Source organism: Scyliorhinus canicula, chromosome 1, assembly GCF_902713615.1.
Source record: "Scyliorhinus canicula chromosome 1, sScyCan1.1, whole genome shotgun sequence".
NCBI classification, from domain to species: domain Eukaryota; kingdom Metazoa; phylum Chordata; class Chondrichthyes; order Carcharhiniformes; family Scyliorhinidae; genus Scyliorhinus; species Scyliorhinus canicula.
The window spans coordinates 65,615,877-65,641,990 of NC_052146.1; the positions used below are offsets into that span (position 1 = coordinate 65,615,877).

At 46.6% G+C, this 26,114-nt stretch overlaps 1 protein-coding gene across 3 annotated transcripts in view; it reads left to right on the top strand.

Annotated features, from left to right (window-relative positions):
• The window catches only part of LOC119963228 (solute carrier family 2, facilitated glucose transporter member 11-like), a 157,428-nt gene extending 149,801 nt beyond the window's left edge, over window positions 1–7,627 (top strand). For all 3 annotated transcript variants that reach the window (XM_038792021.1, XM_038792030.1, XM_038792038.1), the window contains 3 exons: window positions 4,499–4,574; window positions 5,281–5,408; window positions 7,196–7,627. In XM_038792021.1, the coding sequence (XP_038647949.1) occupies window positions 4,499–4,574; window positions 5,281–5,408; window positions 7,196–7,354 (363 nt within the window). In that variant the 3' untranslated portion in view covers window positions 7,355–7,627. The remainder of the gene's footprint in view (window positions 1–4,498; window positions 4,575–5,280; window positions 5,409–7,195) is intronic.
• Window positions 7,628–26,114: the final 18,487 nt, after the last annotated feature.

Sequence of the window (26,114 nt, forward strand, 5' to 3'; positions counted from 1 at the left end):
GAAATTCTTAAACTCTCTTCACTGGACTGTGAGGTTAGCTATGCAGTACCCCTTCACCTCTACAGAGTGAGACCCGAAGGCCAGGGAGATTCTCTGGTTAACTGGGTGTATAGGGAGGGAGCAGCGCCTTACCGTGTTGGGGTGTATAAAGCTCTCTCTGCTCCCGGAGTCGGTCAGGCAGGATGTCTTGTGTCCGTTGATGAGTACAGTCGTCATAGCGGTCGAAAGAATTCGGGGCCGAGACTGGTCCAGAGTCACCGAGGCGAGTATTGGCAGAAGCTGGTGGGATTTTCGGGCGGTGTGCGGTCATCCGAATCGGGGTCTTGAGACTCCAGCCAAGGTGGCAGCCCCATGGTCGCACATAGCCGGGGGTGGGCAAGATGGCGGCCCCATGAATCGCACGTGGTCTCTGGGAACAAGATGGCGGCGCCCAGGGTCCGCACGTGGCTCGCGGGATCGAAGATGGCGGCGGCCACGCACGTGGCCTGCGATGAGAGTAATGGCGGCGGCCCCGGTTTGCCCCCGGAGGGAGCAGCGACTGCCCAGGCCTGGCATACCGCCACAAAAAGCCGCTTTTTTTTCCACAGCCCTTGCAAGTTGCGGAGCGGGCTGGGCAGCATTGCCGCGGGTGCTTGGCTTGCCCGCAAAAATAACATCGGGGCCCTCCGGGTTGCCTGGCAGCTGCGCGGCACAAGCTTGAGGGGGTTGGGGGATGCGTCGGAATCAGTTGCGGGTGGGGTCCATGCTGACCATGGGGCTGTCGCGTGGTCCGGGACAAACGCTGGGGCGTTGCAGGAGGCTACGTCTAAGGAGCTTGCGAGGGCCCGTGCCTCCTTGAGACCTTGCGTCTCTTTTTCCAGCAGCCGCTGGCGGATCTGAGAGCATACCTGCAACGAAGACGTCCCGGATTAAAAGTTCGGTGTGGTCGTTGGCTGAAACTTGCGGACAGTCACAGTTCCTACCTAATACCAGCAGCGCGCGGGAGAATTCGTCTAGCGATACCCCCGGAATTTGTCGTCTGGTAGCTGGAAGATGTCGGGCGTAAACCTGATTTACTGGCCGCTGTGAGAGAATCATAGGTTTGAGCCCCGGGGGGGGGGGTGGATAGTGTATACAGGAGGTGGAGGGAAGTGGGGCTGGTCAAGATGAGGGATTTGTATTTGGAGGAAGGGTTCGCCAGTCTGGAGGAGCTAAGGGAGAGGGTAGAGCTGCCGAGGGGTAGTGAGTTCAGGTATCTACAGGTTAGGGACTTTGCACGAAAGGTCTGGAGGGGGTACCCAAGATTGCCGGGATACACACTGATGGAGCGACTGCTGCTTCCGGATATGGAAGGGGAGGGAAGAATTGGGGATATATATAAGTGGCTGGGGGAGCAGGGAGGAGAGCGGGTGGTGAAGATCAAGGAGAAATGAGAAGCGGAGTTGGGAATGGAGATCAATTGGGGAGTATGGAGTGAGGCACTCCGAAGGGTAAACGGGACCTCCTCTTGTGCAAGGATGAGCCTGATACAGTTTAAGGTGGTGCACAGGGTGCATATGACTCGGGCGAGAATGAGTGGGTTCTTTCAGGGGGTAGCAGATGAGTGTGTGAGGTGTGGGCGGGGGCCAGCGAATCACGCGCACATGTTTTGGGGTTGCGAAAAATTGGGAAGATTCTGGACGGGGGTGTTTGTGGTCTTAGCTAGGATAGTGGAGGAGGAGGAGGACCCGGACCCTTTGGTGGTGATATTTGGGGTTTCAGTGAAGCTGGAGCTCGTGGAGAGGAGGAAGGCCAAATGTTGGGGCCTTCGCCTCGCTGATTGCACGGCGACAAATTTTGCTGGAGTGGCGGACGGCATCGCCACCGGGGGTAGCAGCATGGTTGGGTGACCTGTATTACTTCCTGCGATTAGAAAAGATAAAGTATGAGTTAAGGGGCTCAGCAGGGGGGTTTGAGAAAAGGTGTGGGTGTTTGTGACCGTGTTTGAGGAGCTGTTCGTCGCAGGGGGGTGGAAAGGAGAAAAATCTGTACAAACTATATAGCTGATTGTTAGGAAGTATGTTTCTCGGAGTGTTTATTTGCTGTAACCTACTTTGATACAAGTTTGTAATACAATGCGTTTAAAAAACACTTCAACACCTAATAAAAATGTTTTATTTACTTGTGCAATTGCAAAATCGATGAAATATCTTCGTTGCTTAACTTTGATCTGCAGTTTGCAGGTTCCGAAGGTCACTATTTGTTTTCCATTATCAGTTGCTGTCTTCTATTACTGGTTTAACTTTTCTCACATCGTCTTGATTTATTAGATTCGCTCTAGCGCCAGTATCAATTAGAGTTTTGTTGATTATTATCGGAATTGTCCAATCATCTGTATTTTCGAGATTGAGATTTATTTTAAAGTTTCCTCTATTTTCAATTCTTAATTGGTGTGGACTACACCCACAAAAAATGTATCATCATCGTCTAGTCTTATAGCCATATTTTCATCAACATATTGCTTGTTTTCTGTTAATCTATTTGTCACTGATGTATTTTTTATCCTCTGCATTTTAGGAATTTCATTAACCTTTGTTGGTTGTTGCACCTTACTGGACATGCATTGTTGTATAAAATGGTTCTTTTTGCCACATTTGGCACATTTTTTAACATATGCAAGACATTTTCATAGAGGGTGAATCTTTCCATACCTCCTATACGAAATGGTGTCTTCAGCATTTTTTTCTAAAATGGCCGCTTGGACTACGTTTTTGGTTGAACTGCGACACAGCATTTATGTCATCGTTGGAAGCTGCCGTTTTTGTGCCATTTTCATGGAGACAAATCTCCATTATTCTTTTCAAAGCTACTTCGTTTGTTTGCATATTTTAATCGCATCAGCGAGCTTTAATTTGGATTCTCTTAACAGACGCTGACAAAGTATATCGCTCTGGAGGCCATACACGATCTGGTTTCTGATGAAGGAATCATGTAGCTCTGCGAAGGTTTCAGGTCTGCGCTTTTAACTTTGGATCCGTGATAAAGCTATCTATCATTTTGCCCGTTTTCTGCACGTGCATTCGAAAAAATGTACTTTTCGAAGGTCTCATTCGTCTGAGGGTGACAATGACGATCAAATTGCTCTATTACCTTCTTATAGCTCTTTTTGTCCTCCTCCACGTCAAATTGAAAAGAGTTAATTCAATCGCCTGGAGACCCGCTACAGATAAAAAAAAAAGTGCAATTGTTCTCTCGGCAGAAGCATCTTGTAAGCCAAGAGCCTGTACATACAGCATGAACTGCTGTTTAAAAACATACCAGTTTGCATCTACGTTACCCAATGTGCGCAGGTTTTGTGGAATCTTCAAACCTTCCACCTTTTATCTGTCACGAGGCACGCTATTTTCTTCGCAGTCGATCTTTGGATTTTTCGATTTTTGCAAAATGTTTTCTTTCTTCAATGTTTTTTGCCGAATTGCTACATCTAAATACTCCTTTCTTTCTGACATCCATGGCCTGGTACCATGTGATGTTGTTTGGTTGTTTAAATTAATAATATTAATTTGAAGAACAAAAGAACATCTCAGAGAGTTTCCCCCCTGATTCACATTGATTCCAGTTTTTCTAGGGCTTGATGCTACACTCGGTCAAATGCTGCCTTGATGTCAAGAGCATTCACTCTCTGGAGTTCAGCTTTTTTGTCCATGTTTGAACCAAGGCTGCAGTGAGGTCAGGAGCTGAGTGGCCCTGGTGGAACCCAAACTGAGCATCATTGATCAGATTATTGCTGAGTAAGTGCCACTCGACAGCACTATCAATGACACCTTCCATCACGTGCTGATGATTGAGAGTAGACTAATGCAGTGGTAATTGGTTGGGTTGGATTTGTCCTGGATAGGACATATCTGGGCTGAGGTACCTGGCCAATTTGTCACTTTGCCGGGTAGATACCAGTGTTGTAACTGTACTGGAACAGCTTTCTTAAAATAAATAGGTTAACTCTTTAAGATGAATGTGAAGCAGTCATACTTAGCATTTGTAAGCTATCATTGCTGATAATTTCTAGCCTTCACATCCTTTCCTCACCTGCCCTCCTGCTGGCCCTCTGTTGGCTTATGGTTCCTTCAATACCATGGCCAAAGTTGGCATTATTCTCATGTCAGTCTTGCCTGTGAATATGGGACAGGCACTGTTGGAGTATCTATTCCAGTGCTCACACACTTCTCTTAGACCATGGATTGTTCCATAACAACCCAGAATGGAAACTTCAGCTGATTTATCTCCCCAACCCATTAGCAATTAGGTTAATTGTAGCACTCCCTCAGTGTCCTATCAGTGTAAATTAACTGAAGTCAGGGGATCAGGTCTGGGAGGGCTTTGTGTGGCTCAGCTTCTCACTCGATAAACATTCACCGACTCAATGAGCTCTGTGAACCTAGTTATTGTTGGAGTATAATTCTCTTGTTGCACCATTGGAACTAATTTGTCCAACAATTAATTGCAAATGGGCGTTTTACTGATACTGTTTGTCTTTACTTAGGACAAGATCAGTTGGATGCCCTACATGAGCATGATTTGTATCTTTACATCCATCTTAAGCTTTGGAATTGGACCAGGTAAGTCACTCACTGTGGTGTAATCACATAAAGGAAAATCTGTTGTAATTACGCAACAGGTCAGGATAAAAAAGACAGGTTAACATTTCATTCTAAGCCCTTCGAAACAGAAACGTATATATGCTTTTTAGTGGAATCAGGACCAAAAAATCAAGGGAATGGGAACAACACATACTCTAGCCACAGTGAGGGAGTTAATGAGTTGACTGATGTGTAACCTGCATAATGGGAAGGCAAGATGATCTGTATCTAACTTTGCTGTACCTTATTCACGAGCTGGTGTGGTACTGTAAGGGAGCTTTATTCCATTCCCTGACACTGAAGTCACTTAAGCTTCTTCATGCAGAAATGCCAAAACATGTGTCTGGAGTCCCATGGATGACGGCTAACTTAGTACAAGAAGCGGCCAGTGATATGGCACTTTTGTGACATGGCAGCTATTCTTATCAGAAAATGAGCTGCTGGGTATGGTGAGCAGTAATGTGTGAACAATCACAAGGAGTTACCCGAACCCTATTTAGTTCAGTGTTACTCTTTGCAGGTCTTCCTCTTTACAACCGTGTTCTCTGTTGTGTATTGATTACATAATGTGTGAAGAGTGTATTTTCCTCTGTTGACTGCTCGTAACAAATGTCTCGTTCCTCCCAGTGCCAAGTTTGCTTGTGCACCCTAACTTCTAAATTTATTGTGACCTCTTTGCCCCTAGCCGGAGTAACCGGGGTCATACCAATGGAGATCTTTGACCAAACTGCACGGCCCACAGCCTACATGATCAATGGGTCCCTGCTCTGGATAAACCTCATTGTTGTAGGAATGACTTTCCCATTCATTATGGTAAGTACCTTGAACACAGAATAAATTTAACTTAATATTGTGTCAAGCTATCATCTCACTGTCATATTGCTTCCTGACAGCTGCTTTCTGACTCCTCCTTTATGTTGAATTATTCTGAAATTTAAAAAACCTCATTACATCCCCACTGTCCCCTTTCTTGGGAGACTTTTGTTGAATTATCTAGCTTGAGGGGCAGCGGGGATCTATTGTTGAGCCTCTGCTGCTATTTAGTCAGTGGTTGGGAGCTATACAGCAACAGCCTTGACCACTTGATTTTCCGCCGCTCTCCGTTAAGAGCCATGTATCTTGGCTCAGATCTTTCCCTCCATCAGCGCCATTCATTATGTGAATAAGCACTCACATGACTCTTGGCATGTTGCAGTGCGATTTCACAACACCACTAACAAAACAAATCCAAACTAAACAAAACCAAACTCGTGCTGATTCTAGGTAGATTTCTCCTTCTTGGACAATGGCAACATTGAACCAGGCTATGTCATAAAATACATCATGGGTTGGAATGGAATTTGGGAATTTCAGGCCAATTATGGAAAGTTACTGCTCTATTCTGTCCTTCCACCCCAGATCTTCACACTTCCATATAGTTTGGGCATTGGTCTTATTCTTGGTTGGTGTATGTGCTGGTTTAGCACAGTGGGCTAAACAGCTGACTTGTAATGCAGAACAAGACCAGCAGCGTGGATTCAATTCCCGTACCGGCCTCCCCAAACAGGCGGCGGAATGTGGCGACTAGGGGCTTTTCACAGTAACTTCATTGAAGCCTACTTGTGACAATAAGCGATTATTATATTATTATTATTATTATATTGATGAGCCGCGCTGTGGAGGTAGAAGATAAGGTGTTGGAACAGGATCTCCATTCTCTTAACTCCACTTTCATAGAATGATAACAGTACACGAGGAGAACACTTTGCCCTTCACTCCTGTGCCAACTTTTTAAAACTTGTGCTTTTCCAATCCTGCTTGTGCAGCTCAAGGCCAGGTTTTTATCCATGGAGACAGCCAACTACTGCTGTCGCTACCTGGTGACTGACCTGTTTACAGAGAAAATAAATAATTTGCATTTATGTAGCATCGTTCACATCCTCAGGACATTCCTAAGTGCTTCAAAGCCAATCAGGCATTTTGGAACTGTAACCATGTTGTAACAGACTGAAACAGAGTAACCGTTTGCCACAGCAATGTCCTACAAACAACAGTCAGCTACGTTTTAATGATGTTAATTGAGGAATGAACGTTGCCCAGGACTCAGAATTGCCACATTCAGCCAGAGACATTGCGTGGAATCTTTTTTTGTCTATCTGAGAAGGTAGATGAGGCCTCAGTTTAAAATTCCATTTGAAAGTTCACACCCCCGACAGTGCAGCAGCCTCTCAATATTGCACTGAAGTGCCAGCCTAGATTATCCCCCAATCCACCATCTGCCCAACCCTTCAAGCACATACTCCGCACGTGGCAGTGTCTGCATACCGGGCATTGGAATTATCAGCCATTTCAGAGCCCACTGGTGTGGGACCAAGTCATCCTCAGTCCCAAGGGAAGAAGAACATAGATTAAGAGCTCATTTCTCTGGAGTTAGACAAATCACCACCATTTGATTTTAAGGTGGGATCTCTACCATTAGCGAAGTCGAGGGGCAGAACTGCTGGAGAGTGAATTGGAGAGGGAAACCCGAGAAAAGGAAAAAGTAGGAAACAACAAAATTACTTTGTCATCAGAAGTAAAACATGTTTGCTTGTACTTAACCCTGTCTTTCTGCCTTTCAGGAGGGATTGGGCAGTTTTTGTTATGTGCCATTCATTTGCCTTAGCTTCCTCACGGCCTTATTTATTGGATTCTTCCTGCCAGAAACAAAGGGGAAGACCTTCTTGGAAATTTCCAAGGAGTTTCACAAACGTAATTTCAACGGGCGCAGCGAGTTGTGACTTGAGAAAATATTGTAACTACCCGTACATCATATCTCTCTGTTATGGCTGTGTTTGCATGACTTCATTTGTAGTGTCTGGCTGGCTGATGGCCAGTCTAGCTTTCCTATTTATTGCCTGTTTCACTGGTCTGAGTGTTCAGGACAGATGTAGGTTGATGTTGCATATTCATGTTAATACCCCATCTCCTTTTCCTCCCAATGTCCTTTATCATGCAGCTTTGTGGAAGAGATAGTGAGAAGCAAGATAGACCTAATTGTACAGTTCTAAAGAGTGTAGAGCAGGGGTGGGCAAACTACGGCCCGCGGGCCGCATGCGGCCCGCCAAAGGTATTTCTGCGGCCCACCAAGTCATTAAAAAAAAAAAATTTTAAAAAAAAATTTTTTTTTTTAAGGTTAATGGGGGGGGGGGGGGGGGGGGGGGGGGGGGGGGGGGCTGTTGGGTTACTTACTGGTATAGGGTGGATATGTTGACTTGAGTAGGGTGATCATTGCTCGGCACAACGTCGAGGGACGAAGGGCCTGTTCTGTGTTGTACTGTTCTATGTTCCATATGTGGCGCCCAGAATCATAACCGGGTGAAGTAATTATTTTACTTAATATACTATGCGGCCCTTTGTGAATTGTGAATTTCTGAATGTGGCCCTTGCACGGAAAAGTTTGCCCACCCCTGGTGTAGAGGGATAAAAGGACCTCGGGATTGATGTGCAGGAACCTTTGAAGTTGGCAGGACATATTAAGAGCAAAACATATAGGACCTTCAGCTTCATTAATAGAGGTGCTGAGTACAAAAGCAGGGATGTTATACTGAACCTTATAAACCTCGGCTTTGGCTTCAGCTAGAGTATTACATACAGTCCTGGTCAGCACAGTTCAGGAAGAATGTATGAGGGCCCTTGAGTATATGTAGAAAAAATTCACCAGAATGGTTCCAGAATGAGGGATTCTAGCTTATAATGTGAAGTTTAGAGGAAGGGATATTGTTCTCCTTGAAGCAGAGGGTTTTGAGGGGAGATTAGATAGAGGCATACTAGATTATGCCAGGTTTAGATAATGTAGACAAAGAAAAGCTGTTCCCCTTAGCTGATGGTCCAAGGACGAGGGGCACAGATTTACCTTTCTGTGCAAGGGGTATGTGAGGAAGAGCACTTTTATGCAGCGAGTGATAATGACCTGGAACTCGCTGCCTGTGAGGGTTCTCAAAGCAGAGATGATGAATTATTTGAAAAAGAAATTAGATGGGCATTGAGGGAAATTAACTTGCAGGGCAATTGGGATATTGCAGGACAATGGGAGTCATTGGATTACTCGATGGAGAACTGGCATGAACTCAGTGGGTTGAATGGTCTCCTTCTCCGCAATGACAATTATTTGACTCTGTAAAAGCCCAATTCTCTTGTAACTCCATATTTGAATTGATCCTTGCAGTGCCTTATAGCCCTAACCAAGGTCACAAATGGCATCCACTGTGACTGTAACCATGATGCATTTTAGCCCCTCAGCTTCCTCAACCTCTGCAGAGTTTTAACATGATTAAACACATCTTCACTTCTAACACCTCTCTTCCATCGTCTTTCTTAGAGAGACTGCTATTGTTTAGACACTTTCTAATCTGATTGTAGTTGCCACATCTACAGCAAAATCCATCTCATCTTTCTTCTACGACATTACTTCTAGAGTTCCCCAAAGATCTATCCTTGATCCATCCTCTTCCTTATTTGCAAGCTGTCACTTGGTGATGTTGTCGAAAGCATTGTATTAGCTTTCATTTGCACATTTAAACATCCAGATATGCCTCTCCACAGCCTTCTCAACCCCAAGGTCACTTCTTGTTCATCCGAGTAGTGATTCTTCAGGAAGTTACAAAGCTGAGGATATGTCCTCTCAATAGAGAGTTTGTGCAGATTGATTAGCCTCTGATTAACAAATGTAGGATTGTCCATCTGGTGTCAAGTTGTGACTAAGTCAAAATTTCCACTGACTGAATCTAGGAAACTCATTGTTGTTTAATCCTCCATAAACTCTGCCCCTCTCCCATTGACTCTATTCCTCTCCCGAGCCACTTGGCGAACAAAGCTGTGTGAAACCTTGATAATCCTGCTCAAGCCTGGTTCATCATCCCACAAGGCATTGCTTTTTAAAAAAAAAAATTTCCCTCTTGAAATCCTTTCTGGCTTTGACCCACCCTGTCCCAGTAATGACACCCACCTTCAGTTCTTAACCCTTACCTTTTGTACATGCTCCTTCCTTCTTACCAGCATTGATGCCAGAGTCTAACTCTTCATTCCTCTCCCTGCCTCTAAAACCTTTCAACCAAGTGTTCAGCGATCTCTCCTAACTATCCAACCTTGTCTCAATTATTGATTTTATTTTCTCCACCATTGTACGTTAAGGGCACTATACATAGGCACATGGGATTTAGGAACGAGAATCGGGCCTTTGAACCTGCCCCACCATTCAATAAGATCATGGCTGATCTGACTGTGGTCTCAACTCTTGTTTTCTTTCTGCCCCCCATAACCCACGACTCCTTAGTCCGTCAATAATCTGTCTCACTCAGCATTAAATGCATTCAATGACTGAGCCTCTACTGCTTTCTGGGGAAGAGGATTCCACATCCTAACAATCCTCTGAGAGAACGAGTTTCTGCTCATCTCCGTCGTAAAAGGGAGACCTCTTATTTTTATACTGTGCCCCCAAGATCTAATCACACCTACAAGAGGAAATCCTCCTGGCGTCCACCCTATCAAGTCCTCTCAGGATCTTATCAATTTTGAGAAGATCACCTGCCATTCCTATGTGTGTATAGGCCCAAACTGCAATTTCTCTTTTTTTATACAGCTTTTTTATCCTTCTTGCCAAAGTGGATAAGTTCACATTTTCCCACATTATACTCAGTGTGGGGCAGCAGGGTGGCACAGTGGTTAGCATTGCTGCATACGGCGCTGAGGACCCGGGTTCGAATCCCAGCCCTGGGTCACTGTCCGTGTGGAGTTTGCACATTCTCCCCGTGTCTGCGTGGGTTTCACCCCCACAACCCAAAGATGTGCAGGATAGGTGGATTGGCCACTCTAAATTGCCCCTTAATTGGAAAAAAATAATTGGGTACTCTAAATTTAAAAAATAAATTATACTCGATGTGCAAATTTCTTGTCCATTCACTTAACTTACCTATATCCCTATACTTCCTCTTGACAACTAACGTTCTGACCTATCTTGGTGTCAGTTCGCTCATCCAAGTTATTGATGTAGATTGTAACACCGTGCCAATCTAAAAATGACCCATTGACGCTACTCTCTGCTTTTTGTTAGTTAACCAATCATCTATCTATGTTAATACACACCACACATCTCCACACCATGAGCTCTTGTGTAGCAACTTTTGATGCGGCAACTTATAAAATGCATTTTAGATATCCATGTACACCACATCTATAGGAGTCCCTTTATCTTTACAAATGCAAGCTGAAAAGTTGAAACTTTTAATGCACTTATGAGGCCCCTTTAGAAGTCCTGATTGTGGATCTGGATGCCATTGTGCAAGAGGAAATTCATTCTTAGCTGAAGCTATGGTAAGAGCAAGAAGACTATTCCCATAAATAAAGGGGATGAGCTGTGAGGAAAGAGTAATGATGCTTCAATTCAGGGCAGCACGGTGGTGCAGTGGTTAGCACTGCAGCCTCATGGCGCTGAGGACCCTGGTTCGATCCCGGCCCCGGGTCACTGTCCTTGTGGCGTTTGCACATTCTCCCCGTGTCTGTGTGGGTCTCACCCCCAGAACCCAAAGATGTGTAAGGTAGGTGGATTGGCCATGCTAAATTACCCCTTAATTAGAACAAAATATAATTGGGTACTCTAAATTAAAAATATATATATTTTTAAAAAAGATGCTTCTATTAAGCTTTACAGTCCAGAAAAGTAAAGGTAAATAAGAAACCTTAGTGGTGTTTACAGAGTTTTAAATGCCATACAGATAAGGGAGAGGCAATGACCAAGCCAAAATATTCAGGAAAATTACATGAAATAGTAGCAGTTGTGAAAGGTGTAAGAACCTGTAGAGATGTTAATGTCACAGCTAGGATAAGATTAATCGAAGATTGAGAGAATCAGTCAATGAATCAGTGAGGAATTTGAGTTGTTGAACAAAAATAGATGTCAATGGTATGGAAGACAGATTGCATTATGACAATCAAAATTTAATATTGAAAGATCCAATCATGATGACTGACCCTCTCCAAAGGTATCAATACGAGGACAGTATCAATTTTCTGAACAGTATAGGGACAATATAAAACATCACAAACTAAGTGAAAATATAGTATTTATTACATGCTGAGACTTCTGTTAAACAAGTGCTGCTCTTGAGCTTACATCAGTTTGCCTGCACACTACAAAATCACTGAATCAGAAATTCAACAGAATCAGCATGGGAGCAGGAATCCATTATAATGCTGCATTCTTTGAGAATTGATGAATGAAATGCTATTGTAGATAATTGTAATGCAGTAAAACACATTTGAATTGCGATGTTGAAGATGTACTTGAATCCAAATTTTTCAACAATGACGCCTACTCAGGTGATATGCATCAGATTCCTGAATAGGGCTTAAAGAATCCCATTCAAGTATCAGTATTCTGGTTGTATGTATGATTAAAAAGTTGATGTGCCAATTAAACTGTTTTTAACAGTGTATCATTTCAAAATCCATTTTGTAAAGGCTGCAACTAAAATCACCTTACTGCTGGTCAAAGGGACAGTGTTCAATTCATAAATAATTATTTATTTTACTCATTAATTGTCCTTGAGCCACATTTTTAAAGTGCTGCTGTACATGTTGTATACGTCCGCTCACAGTGCTATTGGGGAGGGCACCTTGGGATTTTGACAGTGAAGGTACAGCAATATAGTTCCAAGTCAGACTGGTTTGTGGCTTGGAGGGATGGTGGTATTCCCATTCATCTGCCCTGCCACATTGATTCTCCCATTTTCAGGGGCCAATGACACCAACGATGATGAAGGTGCCCGTAAAAGGTGGCACCCTTATCCTCCTCAGTGACTCCCTCAGCCCTTGGATGGCGCTCTGGATGGCTGGAGAGTAGCATCAGCAGAGGTATAACTTGCATCCACCCCAAACATCTCTACCCTCAGGACCACTGACTGGGCAAGTCCATATAGTCTGCCTTCCATTCTATGTATATCAGACCATTATATGGCCATTATATTATTACCCGCATACGGCTCTCCATGAGATTGGCCACTCTTTCAATTGAGGGGCTCATGTTCTTGAAGCCTTTGTGATGCACATGATATGAATCGACTCCTCCAATCTGTTGATCCAGGTAGAGAACTGTTTACTTTGCAGCCCTGGTGCTGCTTACGTCCTGCTGCGGCCTGTTCACTGACCTTCCAGCTTTCCATCTCTCCTGCTCGCTAGTCCTCCAACTCACTGCTCCCTCCCGTTTGTTGCCTCTCTTGACCCACCCACTTGCCTCCTCCCTTCTCCCCTCACCCTTCTACTCCCAGTCCCTCTTGTTCACTCCCTCTTATCACCTCTCTTCTGAGCTTTCACTCACAGTGAGGGTTTGGGAGCGGGAGAGGCAGCAGAAATAAGGGTCGATGAATGGAAGGGATGTGGTGAGCAGGAGGTAAGCAGAAAGAGTAAGTAATGATGAGTAAGTTATCAAACACATTCGTAACTGTGCACTTGGCATAAACTATGCAGCTGCTAATGTGTAATTCTTTTATAATCATTTTTTGTGCTTTACGTACTAAGATACAGTTTTGAAGAAATAAATAGCAATTAATATATAAGTATTTTAAAAATTCAACTTGTGGCCCACTTAACATTTTCTAATGTCCCGATTGGCCAGCACTGTTTTTCTAGTGAATACCACTGAATTAGAGTCTCCTTTCCTGTAACTCCTGCAGGGGTGTGTCTGTCCCCCATCCTCTGAAGGAAACTACCCACAGCTGCCTCTGTTTCTGGTTCCTCCTCCAGCTCACTAATACTGTGCCGCTCACCTCCTTCCACCCGATCTAAAAGCAGACATGGAGCCACAAAGGTGAATATATCTGTGTTGGAGGAAGATTTGCTTGTAAGGTGTGATGCAGAGCTTTGCTAATTCTCGTGGCCTGTTTATTGGAAGGGAGAATGTCTCCTTGGGTCAACGTTTGCACCTGTGGGAGACATGAGAAGTGACGACGAGAACTAGCCTTGGAGAGCTAAAGCTGTGCAGGTGTTAAAGCTTCCCAAAGCAGTGGAGTGCTCTGCAAGCAACAGGTAAGGTGGAGTGCAGTACACCCCTTTAATGAACACATTACCTTCAGTAATCAACATCTCCATCATGAATATCCCTCTTGCCAGGCTGTGTTCCTCATGGTCTGTGATTCTGGCTCTTTCTATCACTCCCTCCTTCACTGGTGTGATGATGTGAAGGAGATACCTCCACCCTGTTTGATCCCTCTCCTGAGCATTATATGCCTGTTTCTCCTGCAAGTGCACAAGAGCGGGAGATCAGGCACTGCTGATGTCTACAGCCAATGTTAGCTGCTCCTGACGTTAGAAGCTGCATGTTTCAGAGTTGACAATCTTCAGCGCTGAGCCATTCTGAATGGTCAGTAAATATCCAGGGCACACATGTTCAGGATCAGCATGTGCCCTGAAGCTCCTCAGTTGGTGTTTCCACTGGAGGGTGAGCTCCCAGAGATCTGCCCTGAGAGTTGGGAGTAGCAGACGGCCACACCACCTTACCAGAGCCCATCAGGTTATTGAACCTTTCCTGTATTGCATCCTGGCTCTTCTGACCACATGTCTGCTACTGACAGTGGCAACAATGTCCATCCATGTCTGTTAGGCTGGCTGTCTACTGCCACCCCCCCCCCCCCCCCCCCCCCCCCCCCCCGCCCCCTCCCTTCTTGCCCTCATGATCTCCAAGGTGATCTCCAGGCCCACATCTGAAAACCTTGGGGCTGTCCTGTCCTGGGTTTCCGGCCTTTAGCTCGTCTGAAAAATTGTGGGAATTAAATTTTCTGTGAACCTTCACTGTTTGATCACAGCGGTAAAGCAGCAGCCACAGTAGTGGCCAGTTTCAGTTGGGTCTGCAATTGGCTTGTCCAGCCTCTGTTCCCACCCTCACGGTAATTAATTGGCCACCAAACCCAGCTCCGTATCAATTAATGGGTAACTCCCCTCAAACTCCAAGCCCATTTCTCTTTCAAACAGGTGTTGGTGCAGAACCTGGGAATGGTACTGACTTCCATTCCTGGTGCACGTAGTGAAAATTCAGCCTTAGATATTTTGTGTGAGCGAAGTAACTTTGGAGTAAACAACTATAACTGCTTATGAAAGTAAAATATCATGGATTTTGGAGATCGAATATTAAAACAGAAAGTACTGGAAAAACTCAGCAGGTTTGGCAGCATATGTGCAGCGAGAAACAGAGGTAACATTTCGAGTCCAATATGGCTCCTCTTCAAAACCACAACTGTTATTTGAATATAATGTGGAAATGACGGTGTCGGACTGGGGTAGGCACAGTAAGATGTCTTACAACACCAAGTTAAAGTCCAACAGGTTTGTTTTGAATCACTAGTTTTCGGAGCACTGCTCCTTCCTCAGGTGAGTGAAGAGGTGGTTCCCACAACCACATATGTAGACAAAGTCAATGATGCAAGATGTACTTTGAATGCGAGTCTTTGCAGTAATTAAGTCTTTTCAGGTCCAGACAGTGCGACTGGAGAGAGGGATAATCACAGGTTAAAGATGTGTGATATGTCTCAAACCAGGACAGTTGGTAGGATTTTGCAATGCCAGGCCAGATGGTGGGGGGTGAATGTAATGAGACATGAATCCAAGGTCTTGGTTGAGGCTGTACTCATGCATTCGGAACTTGGCTATCAGTTTCTGCTCAGCGACTGCCTTGTCGAGCGTATTGATGTCCGCATTGGAGAATGCTTACCTGAAGATCAGGGGCTGAATGCCCTTGACGGCTGGAAGGGAACATTCTTCCTAGCGATTGTTGCGCAATGTCCATTCATCCGTTGTCGCAGCGTCTGTATGGTCTCCCCAATCTACCACGCCTCGGGACATCCTTTCCTGCAGGAAAATGCAGGCAGGAATGTTCCTTTCTAGTTGGGGAACACTTCAGCAGTCAAGGGCATTACTGTTACTTGAATAAATTTTCTTCAAAGGGTTTGAGAATAGATACATAGAGAAATCATAAAATCCCTACAGTTCAGAAGAAGGTCATTTGGTCCATTGAGTCTGCACTGACCCTCTGAAAGAGCACGCTACCTAGCCCCATGCTCCCGCCCTATCCCCGTAACCCAACCTAACATTTTGGACACTAAGAGGCAATTTAGCCATGACCAATCCACCTAACCTGTACATGTTTGAACTGTGGGAGGAAACCGAAGCACCCGGGGGAAATCCACGCAGACACGGGGAGAAAGTACAAATTCCACACAGAGAGTCACCCAAGGTCGGAATTAAACCCGGGGCTATGGCGCTGTGAGACAGCAGTGCTAACCACTGTGCCTACCCCTCATGAGGACTAACCTGTGATGTGGGGAAATATGGTGTATAAGGAAGTGCAGTGCAGTTTTCAATAGTTTTTGACAGACAGAAACTATATAGTTAGGCTAATTACTGCTGACTATCAATAAAGAATGTTTCACATACCAAACTATAAAGTGTCTTGTGCTTACTTGAAATATCTTGTGAACTACATAAGGAAGGGGGTTAAATGGCAATTTATGGCAGTTCACTTTTGGATTTAATTATCATATAGATAGGAGCACATCCAGATTTATAAATATTGCCCAGCTGCCAAGAGATGGATCAGTGATGGACAACAATTCGTGTTGAGATGATGTTACAAAGAATGAATTCGGAGCAGGAGTGGCTACTGTTATGGGCCAGGGTTTAGAGAACCACAAAGTGTATAATGGAGTTCACCTGACCCACAACTTTTAATAGATTGTGGTATGGGGAGCACATGGCCCACTCTAAGGTGTGGTACAGCAGAAATGGAAAAGTATTTTTAAAAACAAAACAATGTTTATTCTGTGAACTCCGGTTAACCTTTTTAAAACATACAGTGAACATCTTAGCAACCATTAATTCAAATACAGCCCCCACAGACTACAACACTAAGTAATCCTTTAAGCTTTCCTTTTAACATATACAAGACTTAAAAACACCTTTTTACAGAAAGACATCAGACTTAACTTCATGACTGAGAACAGTTACCACGTTGAAATCAGCAAATGGACATTCATAAGATTGCAGAGATTCACACACATCCTGCTGTGACTGCAGCTTCTCCAAAACTAAAATGAAAACAAACCCACCCTGCAGCAAAAAGCCTAAAGCGAAAGTAAAAAGCTGACAGACAGCTCAGCTCCACCCCACTCTCTGACATCACTGCAGTAATAAACACCCATTTCTTAAAGATACTCTCACTACAGATATTTATACACACACCCATTTATAAACACCTATTTCTTAATGGTACACTCACATGACATTACTCGGCCTCTCCAGCCTGCACCACTATTCAATAAGATAATGGCTGATCAGATTGGAACCTCAATTCCACCCTCCTCTCTCCCCCCGATAGCCTTTCACCCCCTTGCTTATCAAGGATCTATCTACCTGTGCCTTAGAAAATATACAAAGACTCTGCCTTTAAAGGAAGAAAGTGCCAAAGACCCTCGACCCTCTGAGGAAAATAGATTCTCCTCACCTCTGTCCTACATGGTTGACACCTTGGATTCTCCGTTGGCTGTCACGAAATAGCGAAATCTGATTGGACGGAGTATTGGTTCCGATGCCAAACCGCGGCGGACGCCAATTTGACACCAAATCGCTATACTCCGTCACCTTGACAGCGGCGTCAATGCGGTCCGGAACGCACGTACAGTAAATACCGCTTGCATATCATTAGCAGGCCCGGCCCAGTATTTTCGGGCCTCCGCAATTCTCCGCTTCTGATGACGTGGTTGAGTTGCTGGGCCCTTTCCAGAGCCGGGAGGGAAGGGGGGATGATGGAGCAAAAGGTGAGTGGCTGGCATTACCCTACACGGGACTGGGGCGGTGCCGATACATGGACCACCATTGTTGAGGCCTGCAAGGCAGCACCTTGCTGTGCACCCCACTGACCACTCATCTTGGCCCCTGGTTCTGCAGAGTGACACTGGCTGTATTGGTGCCTCCACCCCCACACTCCAACCTCTGGCACACCCCCCCAAACCCTGCTGCCACCCATCGATGGCAGTGACCACTGTCGCCCCTACAGTGCGCCGAGCAGGGGCCACATAGCGTATCCCTGGTAAGGGCAGCACCAGCCGACAAGACCCCTGGCAGCAGGGACAGGTGCCAGGGCCAGAGGCCTCCATGGTGCTGGGCACAGGAAGTGGACAATCTCTGTCTGCGACTGTGCAACATCACCCATTCATTGTGCCACCACCTTCCGGGTCTGTGTCAGATCAGCCAGTGACTGCGCCGTCTCCCTCTGTGTCTATGCTACGTCGGCCAGCGCCGGGGCAATGTTCCCAGCCATGGCCCGCTGTGATTTTGCGGTGTTGGCCTGGGTGACACACATGGTCTGCACCACCTCCTGCTACGGCACGCAGTTTGACTCTTCCAATTGCACCTGCAGGTGCTGGATGCTCGCCGGCAACTCCTCATGTCATCCCTGGCTCTGAGACGGCATCTCCACAATCAATGGGACTGTCCTTTCAAGAAGCCCGAGATCCATATGGACGGCAGCTGGTCCCTGGAGTCAGCCTGACTACCGACCATTCGCCCTCTCTGGTGTTCCTACGTCCACCTGCTATACCAGATCAGCTGTGTGGTGAGCACCAGAGAGTGTCCCAGGAGCCTCTTCACTAAAATGTCTCTGAGTGTCTCTGGGATGGTGAAGGGCATTGGAGACAGCTGTGACGGAAAGTCAGTGTCATCCTCTGACTCGAACTCCAGGGTCTCCTGAGTCTTGGGTGGGGGGCTGCCATCCGAGCTGCTCTCTTCATCACTGCTTGGCTCACGGGGGGGCTCCGGCAGTGGCAGTGGCTGGGGATGGGGGATGCCTTATCTCCAGCAGCTCCTGCAAAACACAAGACAAGTTGCATGATTAGACAATGGTCCGGAAGGGTGGTGGGGGTGAGCGTGTGGGTAGGGGTAGTGTGGGTGGAGATGATGGTGGTGTGGGGCTGAGGGTAGGGGTGCAGGTGTTGTGGGGGGTGCTGGTGATGTTGGGGGAGGGGGTTGACACACCTGTCACAGGGAACCCCAACTCAGCAGGGTCTCACTTCCTCGCCCGCTGACAAGCTCCACCTCAGTGACCTCCCTTTTCTCCAGGCCGCCTATCACGTCCAGGGCCCTCTGCTCTGCCATGGTGAGGGTCCACAGGTCCGGCGGTCCCCCTCCTGTCTTTTCCCGCTCTTATTGCTGTTACACCAGAACGATTTCAGAGCGCCAGCGTCCCAGGTTCGATTCCTCACTGGGTCACTCTGTGCGGAGTCTGCACGTTCTCCCCGTGTCTGCGTGGGTTTCCTCCGGGTGCTCCGGATTCCTCCCACAGTCCAAAGACATGCAGGTTAGGTGGATTGGCCATGCTAAATTGCCCGTAGTGCCCAAAAAAAAGGTTAGCAGGGGTTATTGGGTTATGAGGATAGGGCGGAAGTGAGGGCTTAAGTGGGTTGGTGCAGACTCGATGGGCCGAATGGCCTCCTTCTGCACTGTATGTTCTATGTTCTTTAGAATGGGTTCATCATGCTTCTGTATCGTATCTCTGAGCATATCCTCATTCTTGAAGACGGATAAGCAGAACTCTGCAATAGAACATAGAACAGTACAGCACAGAACAGGCCCTTTGGCCCTCGATTGTGTGCCGAGCATTGTCCGAAACCAAGATCAAGCTATCCCACTCCCTGTCATTCTGGTGTGCTCCATGTGCCTATCCAATAACTGCTTGAAAGTTCCTAAAGTGTCCGACTCCATTATCACAGCAGGCAGTCCATTCCACACCCTAACCACTCTCTGAGTAAAGAACCTACCTCGGATATCCCTCCTATATCTCCAACCCTGAGTCTTATAATTATGCCCCCTTGTAACAGCTACATCCACCCGAGGAAATAGTCTCTGTACATCCACTCTATCTATCCCCCTCATCATCTTATGAACCTCTATTAAGTCGCCTCTCATCCTCCTCTGCTCCAAAGAGAGAAGCCCTAGCTCCCTCAACCTTTCCTCATAAGACCTATCCTGCAAACCAGGCAGCATCCTGGTAAATCTCCTTTGCACCCTTTCCAATGCTTTCACATCCTTCCTATAATGAGGTGACCAGAACTGCACACAATACTCCAAATGTGGTCTTACCAGGTTCATATATAGTTGCAGCATAACGGCTGCTCTTAAACATAAGCGGCTCTTAAACTCAAGCCCCCTGTTAATAAACGCTAACACACTATAGGCCTTCCTCACAGCTCTATCCACTTGTGTGGCAACCTTCAGAGATCTGTGGACATGAACCCCAAGATCTCTCTGTTCCTCCACATTCCTCAGAACCCTGCCACAGGTCCGGCGGTCCCCCTCCTGTCTTTTTCCTCTCTTATTGCTGTTATACCAGAACGATTTCAGAGGCTTGAGACGATTCACCATGTGCCTCTGGAGCCAGTGTCTCCACCATTGGTTTTATGTTCAGTGCTATCACCTCATCACATCTTCAAAACCATCTTACCAGCGCTTTCTCATCACCCTCCGCTGACTCACACTCGGAGCCATCATTTTCGACATCATCAGAGTTAATATCATCGTACTCATCAACAATATCCTCGTACTCATCAACAATATCCTCATACTCATCAACATTATGAGGGGTATAGACAGAGTGGATAGTCAGAGACTTTTTCCCAGGTTAGAGGGGCCAATTACTAGGGGGCATAGGTTTAAGGTGCGAGGGGCAAGGTTTAGAGGAGATGTACGAGGCAGGTTTTTTACACAGAGGGTAGTGGGTGCCTGGAACCAGCTGCCGGAGGAGGTGGTGGAAGCAGGGACGATAGTGATGTTTAAGGGGCATCTTGACAAATACATGGATAGGATGAGAATAGAAGGATACGGACCCAGGAAGTGTAGAAGATTTTAGTTGAGATGGGCAGCATGGTCGGCGCAGGCTTGGAGGGCCGAAGGGCCTGTTCCTGTGCTGTACTTTTCTTTGTTCTTAGTATCATCACTACCTTCGTACTCATCATCAATACCTTCGTACTCATCATCATCATCATCTTCTGTGAAGTATAATATTGCTCGTGGAAATATATGCTCATGTAGGAATTAACCTATTTTCAAATCAACAGCTAGTCTTGCTCCAGAGCTTCCATCTAACACTCCATGTTTCGGAACCTTCGGGGGGGGCGGGGGGGGGGGGGGGGGGGGGGGGGGGGATAAATTGAAAAAGAGTCATTTAGGACTCTTTTTGTGACTGCTTTACACGTGGGCCGACCCTCATGTGACTGGTTCAGTCTAATGGTTTTCCTTGTGACATTTTTTTTGTTCTTCCAGTGGATGTGGCAGCCTGTGCACCCCGTAATTGTAAATACTAAGAAGCCTGTCCCATCAGGCCGCGACTCCGTATGGTATATTTTTACGAGCACTTCATTCATGAAGTACTCAGTCGATTCAAACGAACTCCAGAGTGAAGCCCACTGGCTGTCCGGGATCCGAAAAGTTTATTGCAACGTCCTATAAATACTTTGTGGCAGCACGGTAGCACAAGTGGCTAGCACTGTGGCTTCACAGCGCCAGCGTCCCAGGTTCGATTCCTCACTGGGTCACTGTCTGTGCGGAGTCTGCACGTTCTCCCCGTGTCCGCGTGGGTTTCCTCTGGGTGCTCCGGATTCCTCCCACAGTCCAAAGACATGCAGGTTAGGTGGATTGGCCATGCTAAATTGCTCTAAGTGACCAAAAAAAAGGTTAGCAGGAGTTATTGGGTTATGGGGATAGGGCGGAAGTGAGGCCTTAAGTGGGTTGGTGCAGACTCGATGGGCCGAATGGCCTCCTTCTGCACTGTATGTTCTATGTTCTTTAGAATGGGTTCATCATGCTTCTGTATCATATCTCTGAGCATATCCTCATTCTTGAAGACGGATAAGCAGAACTCTGCAATAGAACATAGAACAGTACAGCACAGAACAGGCCCTTTGGCCCTCGATGTTGTGCCGAGCATTGTCCGAAACCAAGATCAAGCTATCCCACTCCGTCATTCTGGTGTGCTCCATGTGCCTATCCAATAACCGCTTTAAAGTTCCTAAAGTGTCCGACTCCACTATCACAGCAGGCAATCCATTCCACACCCTAACCACTCTGAGTAAAGAACCTACCTCGGACATCCCTCCTATATCTCCAACCCTGAATCTTATAATTATGCCCCCTTGTAACAGCTACATCCACCCGAGGAAATAGTCTCTGTACATCCACTCTATCTATCCCCCTATCATCTTATAAACCTCTATTAAGTCGCCTCTCATCCTCCTCTGCTCCAAAGAGAGAAGCCCTCGCTCCCGCAACCTTTCCTCATAAGACCTATCCTGCAAACCAGGCAGCATCCTGGTAAATCTCCTTTGCACCCTTTCCAATGCTTCCACATCCTTCCTATAATGAGGTGACCAGAACTACACACAATACTCCAAATGTGGTCTCACCAGGTTCATATATAGTTGCAGCATAACGGCTGCTCTTAAACATAAGCGGCTCTTAAACTCAAGCCCCCTGTTAATAAACGCTAACACACTATAGGCCTTCCTCACGGCTCTATCAACTTGAGTGGCAACCTTCAGAGATCTGTGGACATGAACCCCAAGATCTCTCTGTTCCTCCACATTCCTCAGAACCCTGCCATTGATCCTGTAATCCGCATTCAAATTTTTTCTACCAAAATGAATCACCTCGCACTTATCAGGGTTAAACTCCATCTGCCACTTTTTGGCCCAGCTCTGCATCCTATCAATGTCTCTTTGCAGCCTACAACACCCTCCACCTCATCCACTACTCCACCAATCTTGGTGTCATCAGAAAATTTACTGACCCACCCTTCAGCCCCCTCCTCCAAGTCATTGATAAAAATCACAAATGGCAGAGGACCCAGCACTGATTCCTGTGGTACACCACTGGTAACTGGTCTCCAGTCTGATAATTTTCCATCCACCACCACCCTCTGTCTTCTATGTGATAGCCAGTTACTTATCCTTGTCTTTCAGATTCTCCCTCTCTGTCCGTGGCTGATCTTCCTCCACTTTCACTATCGCTCGTATCTCCTCAGATAATTTTACCACCGTCTCGGGTTGCGAATCGCTGTAACTTTTGTCAGCTCGCTGACTGGGATGTACAGCTGCTCCACCAGGTTCAGGGTCTCACATGCATCCGCTCCGAGGATGGATTCACGTTTCGTGTCCACAATAGAGAACGGTACGACGTGTCTTCTGTTGTGTACCCAAGCTTCTAGGAGACATTCCTTCATTGTCTCAACTCGTTTCCACTGTAGTCGGCTAGCGTTCTTGGCCCAGACAACTTTCGGCAGCACTCGCAAGCTGTGCAGATCACCCTAACTGAGGAGGTTTGCCTTCACTCCCATGTCAAGTTTGCACTTTATCAACATGTCATTTAACGTCACTGGAATGCTCCATCTGCTTTAATGGTATCAGCTGGATTGGAACTGTTGTTCCAATTGGTCAGCAAAACGTCTTCCTCTTTTGCTTTCGGACTCATTGTGTTCTTGATTGAGATGAGATCCATGAAAAATAATTAATCAAGGGTCATCTCATTAACTGCATTGATCGATTCCATCTGGTCCACCGCAGGACACGAAAATGATGACCGCGAAACCATCATTAATTGTTGCTAATATCCAGGTTCTGTCAGGAGGGAAATCTGCCATCTTTACCCATTGTGGCCTACATATAACTCCAGACCCACAGATATGTGGTTGACTCTTAACTGCCCTCAGAAAATGGTCAAGCAAGCCACTCAGTTCAAGGTCAATTGAGGATGGACAACAAATGCTGGCCTTTCAGCGATACCCCATGGAATCAATCTTTTAAAGTTCTCCCAAGCTAGACTTTGACTGAATGATTCCTCTGCAGCTAAGTGATTTATGTGTTTTTATTCACTGGATTATTTCCTCAGACTTGTGACAGTTACTAAGTACAATACAGGATTGGTTGACTTCAGTGGTATTATATCGGGGAAGATGTGCATGACGTGGCTCCCACTAGGGTACTGTTCTTTTAGTCCTTTTCGCTTAGTTTCAGAGGCTATTTTCATTTAAAAACTCTCTTGTGTAATGGAATAAGGTGGAGAAAACCTAGCGGAAAAAGTCTGAAAGTAGACGTTCGTTGACTGAATCAGAGGCTTCTCGGGGCTCATGGGTGGAGAAAATGGCAGAGTGAATGATTTGGAGAATTGTTCCAGGAGGCTAAATATCCAAATTATGAGGTAGCCAGAGGGGATGGAAGGCCTAAATCCCACAGATGTTTGGGACAATGGTGGGGGAGGGTAGACTCACATCCCCTCCTGAGCTGGACCGAGCGATTGGATTCTTTGACTGAAGCCTCGTACTGGCAAACCACCTCGAGCAGTAATGGTGAAGTTTCACAGCTTCCAAGAAAAGGAGCGGGTCCTGAGATGGTGAGATGGGCAAAGGAGTATCACAAATGGGAAGGCCACGCCATCAGGTTTTATCAGGATGTGGGAGTGGAGCTGACAAAGAAGCGGGCGGCATTCAACAAGGCCTAAGCTGCCTTGTATAAAAGCAGAGTACCCTGTTGCCAAGACTGACTTTTGAGGGAAAATACTTTTTTTGATTCGGATGCACCGGAGTGGCGGATTCCTTTAGAAAGAAGCATGGGCTGGGCTTGGGGTGATTGAGGTTTTGGGATATTAGGGATGGGCATGTTGATATGTGGAATTATTGAGGTTTTTTGCTTCTATTTGCATTTTTCTGTTCTTGTTCGGTTTGAATGTTTTGCAAGTTAGATTTGGGTAGGGGTATAATTTTGTGGGTTTTTGTTCCATTCGTTCTAACTTAGAAAATATATAGTTCCCTGATGGAATACTATGTTTTATGAGTTTTTTATACTTTGCGTGTGATTCTCCGGCCTCCTTGTGCTCTCGCTCGAACAAAACGAGGCCGGTGAATAGTGGAGAGGCCGAAAACGAGAACTGGGTAGGCACCAAATAGTTTGTGATGCAAGCGGCCCACCCCCATATGCGAAATCGGTATCCCGCAGTAACGTGGCGAGAAACCAATTATCACCACTTAAACCCTTTTTCCATACAATTAACGGCCTCCCTTGATTCATTGGTCTCCCCATCAAGTGGTCACATTGGCATCGAATAGTACTCATTTTTAAAAATGTGAACTTGGGGCTGAAGGGCTTCTACAGGGAGCCAAGGAGTTGAATAGCCATCTTTGCTCACAGGAAAGGAGCCTGTGGGGCACAGGGCTTGTTGCCCCAGTGCTCCGCGGGGTGTGGGGGGTGGGGGTGACAACTGTGACGTGTCGATTGTGGCACCCTTGAAGCTCTCCTCCGAGGTGGTCTTTGGGAGGCAGGAAAGGGGCCACCCTGGATAGGCCGGCGCCATCAGCTGGTGAACCTGCGGGAGAATGGACCTGTGGTCAGTTAGAGGTTTGGGTCAGTCTGTATAGTAATAACAACACACATGTGACAGGTCCTCTGGGTGGGGCCCAGTAGATCCTCACCTCTGCAACGCACGCCAACCTCTGCACTGATGACCACCCTGTCATCGGCCACCCCAGTCACTTCCAGGGCCTGTTCCTCGAACGTCCTGAGGATTCTTATGTTCGACACCCCTCTGGATACACAGAGGGGGCATTGTTAGCCACACGGGTGGTTCACATTGGTTGGGGGGGGGGGGGGGTGGCGGTGGCGATGGAAGGGTTGGGGAGTTGGAGGGAGGGGGGTGAAGGGAGAATTGGGGGCTGAATGGAGGGTTGGGGGGTGGATGCTCACGTGGAGGTTGAAAGGTCTTGCGGGGGGGAAAGCGTTGGTGTCAACTCACCCGTGCTGCCCGGTCGGTAGGTCGTTGACCTCCTTGCGGCATTGGTGGCCAGTCCTCCTGGTCATACTTCCTGAGCTGATGGTTGATGCCACTTCATTCCAGGCGGCACTGGCTGCCCTGTGGCTCACCCTCCGGAACCCTCGGAGGAACAGGGCATCCCACTTAGCCTCCACCCCATCTAGGAGCCTCCTCAGGTCTGGGTCTCCAAATCTTGGGGCCGGTCTTTTTGGCACCATGGCTGCGAGCTGAGTGGGGTTGGCTGTGCGAATGCTGTTTAAGTGCTGCTCGACGTTTTTAGGGGGGGAGGAGTGGAGTGGAGCTGATGAGCGCGGCCCTGGCGAATTGGCTGGCAAGCCTTCATTTGTGGTGTGAAGCCCATGCTGTCTTGTTAACTGGACCAATTAACATTGAATAGCATTCCCGGCCTTGCTGGGCCGAGCGATGGGTATCCCGCGACAGTTCCTGCTCGCTACCACACTTAGAAATCTTTCTGGAGAATTGTGCCCTTTATGTCTTTTTTCTGTAAGCATTTTTCTTCACTCTGGGCGGGAGCTGCCCTAGAAGCTGAAGAGTTAGCTATTGGGAGTGGTGCTGAGGGGTTGACTGCAGCTGATTGTATTTTTGTAGTTTTGTTTTAAATAACGAGCTTCGTGTTTTTATTCTGTTTGGGGTTAGGTTTATTAGAAA